Raw genomic sequence first — 11,963 nt, 5'->3', positions numbered from 1 at the left:
TCTTCCAACCAACGAGAGGAGGTTGCGGGTTCAAGCCCCGTCCCGGGCCAGTTCTTTTATTCCAGAATGTTCTAAATTTATTTATTTAATTATTAATTTAATTAAGAGATGGCGCCTAACGCCTACCTCTAATGTCAAATTACTTAATTCCAATCATTTAAAGTAGCCATATTATAGCCCGATAATTAGGCGATCGTTTGGTGTTGTTAGTCTTCATTAACTCCAACCCTACTCATGATACTCACAATCCCCATCTCCTCCTTATCCTCTCGACCTTTAATTTAACTACCAAAATTTAATAGCATCAATCCTCAATAAACAAACCTCCATGTAAACTTTCAGAAATTTTTGACAAAAAGCACAGAAGTTATTAAGCTTCAAACAAGGTGAACAAAATCAGGCCCCACATACACACAGAAATTAGCTTCTAATTTTTTTTCATTTCTCAATGTTCTTCACGGTGAAGTCCAAAAATGTAAAAATCTTGGAGGATCACTTTTTGACTGACTACTATACTTTCCCTCTGTTATATATAAAATATATAACAGCTGGACAAGTAAAAATTAATGAAAAAAATTATGTTCACATTTTGAAGCAATGAGCACTTTTATATTTCATCCTTCCCTAAGATTAAAATCCTGCATAAGTGAGAAAATTTAGTGTCTTGTATAATTCTGGCTTTTACAGATTTTACTGTAACATTTTTTTTTATTTTATCAACTAAATTGTTACAGAAAAGATCAACAATTACAAGTATATAAAAATGACATTGGTGCAATATAATTAGTAGCAGAATACTCATTTAAATACAATAAAGTTTATTCACCCATAACCACATTGGATAGTCTCAGAGACAACTCAACATTTTTATTGTTGTAGGATTCATCACTGGTACATAGTTAAAGTTTTTGTTTTGTGTACTTTTAAGGTGGTGTATGCTGCACAGTTCAGTAGTGTGCTTGCTATTTCCACATCAGTAGTTTTCCATTTTCAGAAGTTTAAAATTTAAGGCAGTCTCTGATACTACTCTAACATGTGAAAGTAACATTTTTTCATATCTAAGATAGCTTACTTTCCTGGAATCTCAAACAATTCAATATGGGAATTTAAATTGTGAGGAATGTCTTTTGCATGGTATGAAATATCTTCTACAAATATAAATGACAAAAATTAATTATAAGAGTGATGATAAAAAACAATCCTCATAATACTAACAGTGAAATAAGTGAACATGAATGTATTATAAATTCAATACTTTATACTAAATAGTAAAAAGTTACAAGAAGCTAATATATTTTGAATGCATAACAAAAGTTTATATGGAATGTGCAAAATAATTATATTACTATTATATTCAATGTTATATATGTTCATTTAGAATATCTTTAATTTTTGAAAGAGATGTTAAACTTTACTTAATTTTTATTTGAAATTACAGTAGAGCGTTGATTATCCGAATCAATTGGGGACTGGGGGTTGTTTGGAAAATCGATTTTTTGGATAACCAATTATGTATAAAAATACATTATTAATATAGTATATTAGTATATCCCAATAATAGTATATTAAGATATCCCATGTTCAAATTTTTCTCTGTTGCGTGTCGCTTTATGTTGAATTTTCGTTGATGTTAAGACTAACGAAAATTTTTATAATAATAATTGTGGCTATTGTATCATTAAAAATTATTTCTTTATTTTGTACAAACAAAATAAATATATTGAAAAATATAAAAACAAAAAAATTATACTTTAGAAGTTAATCTAGTACCAAAAACGTTTGATTCAGCATGACACAGTCCAACTGGAATGGTTTCAGTTGATCGGCATTCGGATAATCAACACTCTATAATTTATTATTATAATGATACTTTATGATTTTGTTGAAACATAAACAAAGTATCATTATCAAATACTATAAATATTTCTATAATGTATTTTTATGTTTCAAATTTATCACATAAGAGAGAACTTAAAACATTGATTGAAAAAAAAAATTTGCTCTATAAAAAGTTCTGGAACAGAACTGTTCCACGAGCATTCTTTCCAAGTAACATTCTAAAATATTGACATTGCCTTCTCTTATTGGGCAAAGATCCAGATGATAAAAATCACTTATTAGCAATTTTTCTCCTTAGGATGGCAACAACCAGAGGCAGTGAGGTAACTTATGGCTTCATCCATACAATGTTCTCAATGCCCAACTGGCCTGGCATCTTCCATTAGGACTGGAAACTTCAACTTTGTAAGTTCCTTATACAACAAAGTGTACAGGCTAAAACATTAATACAAACTTCTCAAAACATCCTGAGCTGTGTAAAGATTTATTGAGAGTCATGGCAGTGACTTCACACCAAGTGAAAAAGTCACTGACTGACTATATATATATAGGATCAGACTTGTCAATTTTCAGAGTCAATTTCTCCACTCCCAAATGCCTATAATAATTCTGAATCTTTCATTCAAAAAATAATTGTTTTCTTAGATAGTATGCAAAATTTCAAGTTTTCCTGTAAGCAGGTTGCTGAATATAAGCAATAAAAAAAAAACAAACAAACAAACAAATTTTAAACTTACACCTCTCTCATTATCAGTGAGGTGATGACAAAACTTCCCAGTCAATAGGTCAAAGGGGGATCACAGGAGGAAAGAGCTGTTTTACTTTTATGGTTTAATTTATGCTTGTAAGGATAAAATTGCATCAAAATTAATGATTTTCAATCAAATTGTTATCCAGAATAACAAAAGCTAAAATTTATGCAAATTTATAACTTTTTATAACAGCATATTGAAAGCATTCAGTCAGCAGCCATTGCATTGCTGAGCACAAACTGAACTGTACAGCATATCATCTTAGGTCTTCATGTAATAGCACAATCATTAACCAAAAGCATTTGATATCCAAACAAACATCTGAGATGTAAAAAATTATAACAATTTGGATGACAGTCAAATTTTTTCTTTAGGAGTTATTCTTTGATAAAGGCAAGTGGCAACTTGAATCAATATCCTCAAGGTTTTTATTATTGTTTTGATCATTTCATTTTGAAATGCCAAGCTTATTTACCAAAGAATAACTAAGAAAAAAATTTGACTGTCATCCAAATTGTCATAAATTTTTACTTGGCACAATTTTTTTTCATCTCAGATGTTTTTCTTTAAATACTAAATCACCTAGTCAAAACAACACTAGGCTGTGGTGAGCATTATGGCATTGTTTAAGTCATCAAATTGTGTACTTGAGACTTTAAAGATAAGAAAAACAGATATGTAAATAAAATACAGTGGATGATCGGTTAACGAATATAATCCGTTCCAAGACTTTGTTCACTATCCAAATTGTTCATTAACCGATTATTAATTTACCATAGGTTTCTATGGGAATTTGATTAATTCATTCTGGAGACTCCCAAAAAATAAAAAATATATATTTTCTTACTACGTTTATTCATATGTAATAATAAAAATACATATATACACAGTCTTGCATTTTTATTTGTCATGTTTTTTCCATTTGCAGGGATTAAAGAATCTGTCCAATGTCAATTGCTTTTCTGTCTTCATAATTTCTCATAAGTAATTAATCACATTGTAATTGTAGAGATCCCTAAGCCTATTAATCTCAACCTGGATTGGATGCCATTTTAAGACCGTTGTTCTGACATCCTCCCACTTCTTCAAAAGATCTTTAATAGCAGATATTGGCATAAATCTGCTTTTTCAGAAGAAAACGTAAAAGAATTGTTTCTATCAGAAATGTAAAAGGCTGGAATTACAAGGGAGAGTTTCAAATTTTGGGGGAATACTATCCGATTAGTATATTCTGGGTTAAACATCAAGGTCGACATCTCTTGCGCTCCGAAAAGTTTCGAATTGTTGCCTTGTAGACAAAGGAAGACCAATCCGTATTTGTTATTTTATGTTGCTTCTTCTTGTGTTTGTTCTGTGAAGTGTTCATTACCTGAACATGTGTTTGTTGTCCGATCATAAAAATCTTTCGTGAAAGTGTTCATTATCCGATTTGTTCATTAATTAATCTGTTCGTTAACCAATCACACACTGTATTTAATATATTGCCATATTTTGTTAAAATTTATAGAATGATATAAGTGTAATTCTAACCAACAATAAAAAACAAATATGACAAAGAAAATCAAACAGATGAAATCAAAATTGTTTTAAAAGAATTAAAAAAACAAAAAAAAAACAAAATTCTTAAACTTAGAGGATATCACAACAGCATACATATACAATTCTGTGTTAAAATTTTCATTATCTTACAGTTCCAGTCTTTTCTAACTTTCAACATTAAAATTATAAAATTTTAAATCATATCTTTTCCATTTTTACAACTGAAACATAATCTTAAATTTTTCTTTATCAAAATAAAATAACACCAAAAACTATCCTTTTGCCACTTCTTATTCCTAGACATATGTAGAAAAGTTAAACAATACAGTTGTATTTTATAATGGGCATTCTATTCCCAGAGAGATAAAAGAAAAATTATAAAATCTGTTATAGATTTTACTTTACAGTGAAAATGTAAAACAATTGTTCCATGCATTGTACAACATAATAAAAATTTTTGCTTTTTACAAATGGTAACCATACCAAAACTGTTAACAAAACCAAAATAGACAAATGATATCTCAAAATTTTTGTAAGTCAGTTGAAAATATGCAAAAATGCAAATTTTACATGTAAAAAGCAAGTTGGGTATCAAAGTACAATGTATCAAAGAGCAAACTGTCCAAAAGTCAACCACCTACACACATACACAGGCTCAGTTTTAGGTTTCTTAACTGCTCAATTGTAAATTTTTCATAATTATATGCTAAATATTTTCTGTAATGTACTTTCTTCATTATAAAACAGTTATTCATTTTTAATTTATACAATTCCACATCCTTATAAGTCATATTTCAGTACCCTACAGCAATTTCTTCTTTTTTATGCATTTTAACATTGGAAAATTCTACATGATTATTAAAAAATGAAAAAGCAAATTATGTATTTACTTAGCTTAGTCCACACTAACAGGAAATCACCAGCATATACAAAAAGCAATGTAAATAATACATAACATGTCATCACAATTAGCAAATTACATGTTAATTTGTGCTGTGCAGTTCTTTTGTAATGACAATATTTACTTTGAAAGCAATTTAAAAGTACTTTCACATGTTTTTCTCATTTAATATGGTTCAACTGTATATAAAGTTCTAAAAGCCTTAATAAATACTCATGATAACTTATAGAAATTATAAAATTATGACAAAAATCATATTTCCAAAATTATTATCTAAATACATCAGAATACATTATGTAAAATTTAAATTGATGAGAAAATATAATTAACAAAAATTAAAATAAGCTATTTAAAAAACTCTTACATTCAATTTAAAATGTCATCATCCTGATTAAAGCTCAATTGCTATCCAAGGATTTGCCACAAAAATTGAAGTAGGATTAAAAATAAACTTAAGCAAAATAATGCATAACAAATCTATCAACACTATTACAAACAAAAGTACTGCAAAAATAAATCATTACAAATATTTATGCTAAGAAATAATACTGATATACATTTGACACAAAAATCTAGGAATATCAGAAATATTTAATAAACTAAGCCAAACTATTGTCTTCATTACAGCAATTGTTTGGCTTAGTATCAATACATTGGGTTTCAGAAAGTTGATATTTAATAAACTAATTATCAAAACCAATCTCTAACGTAACTAAAAAGAATAGTTAACTCATGTACACTGCCATCATTGTAGATATAAGTTTGGATTACAGAAACTCAAAATATGCAAATAAAATATTTAAAATATTTTCTTTGCATATTTTGATATATCCATATTTAAAATTAAAACATTATTATTAACCATTCTGTTTATATTTTTTAATTTTAATCAAAAACTACAGCTTTTCACTTTAACTATAAATATTTTAAAATTTTTAATGGTAAACCATAACTTTTTACAGGAATGGATATGGATTGTTTAAAGATAGGCATACAACTGTGCAAAGATTCATTATTGCCATTACGAAACTAAAGCATTGAAAAATGAAAATAAGCGACATCTTGTTTCAATAAAAAAACAAGAATAGGTTAGCTGAAATAAAGTATTGTTCTTTGAAATAAAGGACATTTGGCAACCTTATTTCCTTCCTCTTCCATCATGATCATCAAAGAAAAAAGGATTATGCATAGTACTCCAAATTAATATAACATGGCATTTATTAGCCGAATTACTTGTGCTTTTGAAAAATCCCAAACATTAAGTTAGAAAACTGCACAAAAATACTAAATGATAAAAAAAATAAAATTAACAACATAAAACCAACACAAAAATTATTTCCTAAATTGCAGTTACATGAAGTTTTTAAAAAGTATGGAAACAAGTTTATAAACAAAAATATTTCCTCCATGGTAATAATGTAACAAAAACACATTGGGCTGTTTAATCACTTTTGTATTGCATCATATGACGCACACAACAATCACAATCTTGCCGCATGTACCATACAACACATGACAAAGTTGTGCACAATTAAAATTCATAAACAGAGTTTATGGAAAAAGTCAATTGCATGTATTATCCTAAAAAAGGAAGATATATTTCGAATATTTTAGAACAAATAATTTTTCATAAAAGGTAAATAAGTTAATTTGTACAAAATTTGTATATTTTGTTATTATAATAATGAATATAGTTTGCTTTACATGACTATATTAATAAATATTAATAAAATCAAGATGTTTTAAGTACAGATATTCCCCATATAACACTGTAGTTAGGTTCTGAAAAAGTTCTGTGTTATGCAAACTCATGCTATACAAAACAAAGGACTAAAACAAAATATAGGGTTAGGTTCCAAAAGTTAGCAAAACTATACTATTCTTTAATTCTGGTAAATACCATTAAATGAGGATGTTTTCTTTTTGGCAAAATCATCATCATCATCTGAGTTTTCCTATTGACCTTAATCTGAAGTATCAGCAACATCTTGATTTTTCTACATATTTCCCCCCCATAAAATCTGATATTTTCATTCGCTTGCATTTGCCTAAGAGATCTTTAAAAATTTAATTTTTTTTATATAGTACCTTTTAATTTAATCTATAAAAACAAAACACAGCAACAGTCTTTCAGGTTTATTTAGAGCAGTATCACCAACAACAACCTGATTTATAGGTAAGCTAGAATAGGAAACTAAGGACAAGGATGAAGGAAAATTATACAATCAGTTCTCATTAAAGAAAACTGGGTGAAAGGCACGAAACAATGTTGAAAATTTCAATATTCTAAAATTTGTGAACAAATATGAGACAACACACATGCTTGCTTGAATAAAAGTTATCAAATGATACTGTTTACACTTAAAAATTGCAAAGTTTTGTATGGGGATGTCTCCAATTCTTGAACTGTGTTAGAATGAAACAGTGTTGTAGGAATTTTGTGTTGTATAAGGAAAACCTGTATTTTATTCATTCATACTATATATACAAAAAATAATTTAAAACTAAAAAGTAAATCTACATTTTATTACAAAATTGCAGACAAAAAAATGTGCACACAATGGAATTATGAGTTAATATCAAAAATAAATAAATAACCCACCCTAGTAAAAAATATCAATTGACATCATTTGATATATTCAAATGCTGCAAGATGTTAAGAATAGGTGAGAGGGACTTGTGGACAGAACACTTGAAATCAATTCATTCATAAATCTATTCAAACCATTTAATTTTAAATGTTAGGCTTCAGAAATATTTTGAATGCTTTGGTTAACATTTAACATTCATAACAATTTTTTGGATAGTTGTTTTTAACTGATAGTAAAAAATGTGATGCTGAAACAAAATTTTTAATATTTAATGTGTAATTAACAATATAATCAGCAGATTTGTAATGCAAATAAATAATGACTATCTAAACTGATGCATAACATCTTTGGAGTTTTTAAATATGGACATATTTTAATATTTGGTTATTGATATTCTCAGAACCAAAAGTATTATTTGTCCATGACACTTTTAGCAAAATTGGTTAATATATGTAAGCTTAGGTTGTATGTCATATGTTATCTGTAATAGGCCTACTTTAAACTTTACCTACTAACATATTAATTTTTTCTTCTTTAATAATAAAAATAATAATTTTCATATCAATTGACTTAAAATGTTCATGTTAATTCATGTTTTAAAAATAACATTACTGAAATAGTCAATTTATTTAAAACAATCCAAATTACATATCAGCTAACAATATTCCAAATGATAGTGATTGGCATAATTTAACATCTATTGGCATCCTTTCATTTATCTCAATTCAATCACTTCAACTTTTATATTATTCCAATTGTGCTATTTCAAATAATATCAGTTGATATTTTTCTAGGGCAAAAATAATATCTACTTAAATTTAGACCTATAGCACAACATTATCAATTACTAAAACAAAACTCAAAACTGCCATTAAAGTTATTTAAAACAAACTGTAATCAAAGCAAGTTAATCTGCCAAATGATCAGACTATAATAAGGCCAATTTAATAATTATATACAATGTAATTATCTCATACAAACCATAATCTCACTGGATATTATTTAATTTTGATTCTAAATGATATATAAAGAAATGCAATCACTTCAAACATATACATTGAATTATTCTTGTTAAAATAATAATTGCAGAGTTAATTAATGATTAGGAAATTTCAAGCCATATAAAAAGCAAATATGATGTAACAACAATAAGTCTAAATTCTGTTTCAGCATTATAATATAATACAAATACAATACATTAGTATATAAATAGAGAATTGATTTATATTTATATTATATTGATAACATCTGAAATAGGGGATTTTTAAAATTATCGTAATTAGAATAAACAGAAAACAATTGTTTTAATTTTACAACAATAACTAATTAGCAGGTCACATATTTAATTCCGTTTACCATCAAAATATTCCAGGAAAAGTGCAATGAGCAAATTGCTCTCAATCGGTAAACAAAATTTTAGCATTTATTAACACACGTAAAGATTATATAAACATAGGTAGATTATATCGTAATATGTTTAAGAGAGTGATTTAGTACCAAATAATGTTTGTATAATCTTTACTGGATATTTCCCAATTTAATACACACAAAATTACAAACAGAAGAAAAACACATCTAGCAAATCATAAACCATACATAAATGGATTTGCATAATTCCTCTTTTGAATTGCTAGTTGAAAAGCTGCAAGCAAAAGAATGATGCATGTGCACAAGGTCATAATTATTCTGGAAATAAAATAATTCTAGCAAATAAACAAAATAAAATATTGTAGTTAACAAGTTCTGGTAATATTGAAATACAAGAGAATAAATAACTTAATTATTTTTGCTTTGCAATTGCATTATATACATTTAAGGTAATTCAGATTGGCATATTATTACACTATAATGTAATAAAATACTGACCTGGAATATGAAATTATTACATTATTTTTTTTGTGTCAAATAAATGATAATGTTTAAAACAGTGTCCAAAATATAACTTATAAACTGATAATTTATTGCATTAAACAAAATATTTATTTAATTTCTTATAATAGTACGAAGTGGAAGAAGATTTAAAGGAGAAATTAGTGAAGCAAGAGAGAAAAAAATAGTTGTACGATGTCATTGAACTATATTACTGCATATAAAACTGTTGATTGGTCGATACACAAACTTTTCATTCAAAACAAACCTTCGCAATGGCTTAAACGTATCCTAATGGCAATTATATACATTTACCTGTCCATCTTATTTGGGGATGACGTATTTGACGACATATTTAAACAACGAAATTCTTATCTTCTTATTAAAACACTTATATAAAAGAGTCTTTTCAGTAATATCCAAGTTTAGGAAGTAGATAATTCGTTCCTTTCGCGCCAACAGACGACGAGAGTAATTACGTCCACTCCACTAAAATATGACGGCAAACTGATGACGATTAAATAATAATTATAGCCAAATTCTGAAAAGTATTTCTAATAAAATTGAAATTTTAGGCATTGAAAAAATATTATAAAATACATAACGTGTCTTACGAAATTACTAAATTTTATTAAATATTACTGTCAAAATTTAATTTAATTTTGTAGTTTATGTAATTATAAAATTCGTAAGGAAATTTCTACTGTATAGTAATATTCGAATTTAAAACAGTTTAACCCTGAAATCAAATTTCATACTTAATTAACCCATAATATGTTATATAGATGGTTCTCGATTACGGTGCGCGAGAAGGACGTTCGGCACTGAAATTTGAAGGCTGTGTACACATTAGACGTTTTTAAACGCGCGTTTTAAAGAACCCAGAGTTCTGCATAGATATACACACTCAAACGCGCGCTTCTGGCCAAGCGCGCGTCAAACGCGCTTTGATAAATTTTTGTTAAAACGCGCGTTTCGCGGGCGTCAGCAGCGCGTTTTGAAATACATGTGCTGCCATATTATTGTACATTCGATCGCGCGTTTTCGGGTAGAGTGGACACGTGTTGGCCGAAATTGAGAACGATCATTTCGATACTGATCTATTTATTGATGAAATCTAAAAGAGACCAGCCATCGTCAAATGATTTTATAGATATTCTAAAAGAATTAATAAACTTGGGTTCACATTGTCTTAGTTTTGGATACAACGTCACAAACATTCCATGCGTCAATCTATCTCGTAATATTGGGTGCACCCAAAATTCTCTTTGCCTTTGCCATTGTCTTTTATAGTGACGATGGAGAAGGCACACATAAGCAATTACTTTCACGTACATTTCCAAACTGAGCCAGTGCTCACGCTCCTCTAAACGGTCGTCGAACGCCTAGCTAACGCGGTGTGTGTACGCTGCTAACGCTCGTTTAACGCAACGCAAAATGCTTAATGTGTACACAGCCGAAAGGTCTCTTGTGGCGGATGGACCGGAATTTGTGGGAGAGAATTGACTCTCTCTCACAAATTCCGGATAGCTTCTGCAAAGCAGATCCAGCAATCGACAAGTAACAGAATCCTCGGTGATAAAGCTTCATCCTCAATTTTAAGTCTTAGTTTGTTAGTAATTGTCACCGGGATATATCTCGTGCCCCAGAGGGGCAAACTGAAGCTAATCTAACTGTGGTTAACTAAAGCTATATATTCTTTGAAAGTAGCGCATTGATCGAAAATATGTACTCCATAATAATACAGTATATGTAATAGTTGTATGCGTTTCTGCAGAGCCGAAACAACTTCATTTCGGCCATAGTTCGAAATTCTAATATGAGCCCCTCCTTCCAACTTTACTCCTATGTTTGCGACCGTCTAAAATTTTTAGTCCACCTCTCGAATGGTCGTGACCCTAGTTTAAGAAACGCTGTTCTGTGTAAAAAATGCCTCAGTTTTTAGACAGCTCACTAGATGGAAACTACTCTGTAATAAAATGTACTGTGGCCGCCAGCGCCAGAGATCCTGAACACTGTCTGGCAACACTTGCCAAGATCACGAACTCTGTCTGGCAACACTTGCCAAGATCACGAACTCTGGCTGGCAACACTTGCCAACAAGAGTGGCTGGCAACATGAAGAAAAGAAAAGGCGCGAAAGTTCGTTGGATTTTGTCCGGGTGTTGCCCGAGGATGTCTGTGACAGTTCTAACCTTTTCTAATAAAGTTCTTTTTTTGTTACTGTTCGTGTTTGCCTGCTTAATGTTAGATCTAAACATCAGTAGGATCGAATGACAAAGTACTAATGTAGTACCTACATTTTGTACAGGTAAAAGCGTAATGGCATTTCAACAGAACGTTTATTTGTACAAATTTTTTGCATATCAATTTGAGCTTTTTCTTGGCTGTTCTAAAAGTACAGCAGTTAGAAGTCACGAAAAGTATGAAAAAGATGTATATTATAATCGAGACCATACAAGAGTAGCCAATT

At 29.1% G+C, this 11,963-nt stretch overlaps 1 protein-coding gene across 1 annotated transcript in view; it reads right to left on the bottom strand.

Annotated features, from left to right (window-relative positions):
• Nucleotides 1-10,007, bottom strand: part of LOC111638857 (protein HGV2-like) — a 35,163-nt gene extending 25,156 nt beyond the window's left edge. Inside the window, exon 1 of the mRNA XM_023384619.1 lies at nt 9,807-10,007. Within this exon, the coding sequence (XP_023240387.1) occupies nt 9,807-9,844 (38 nt within the window). The 5' untranslated portion in view covers nt 9,845-10,007. The remainder of the gene's footprint in view (nt 1-9,806) is intronic.
• Nucleotides 10,008-11,963: the final 1,956 nt, after the last annotated feature.

This window comes from Centruroides sculpturatus, unplaced genomic scaffold, assembly GCF_000671375.1.
Source record: "Centruroides sculpturatus isolate CEXI.00-Female unplaced genomic scaffold, Cexi_2.0 scaffold956, whole genome shotgun sequence".
Lineage (NCBI taxonomy): Eukaryota > Metazoa > Arthropoda > Arachnida > Scorpiones > Buthidae > Centruroides > Centruroides sculpturatus.
Note: the sequence above shows the minus strand (reverse complement) of the source record. Positions and strands in the feature narration are given on the sequence as shown.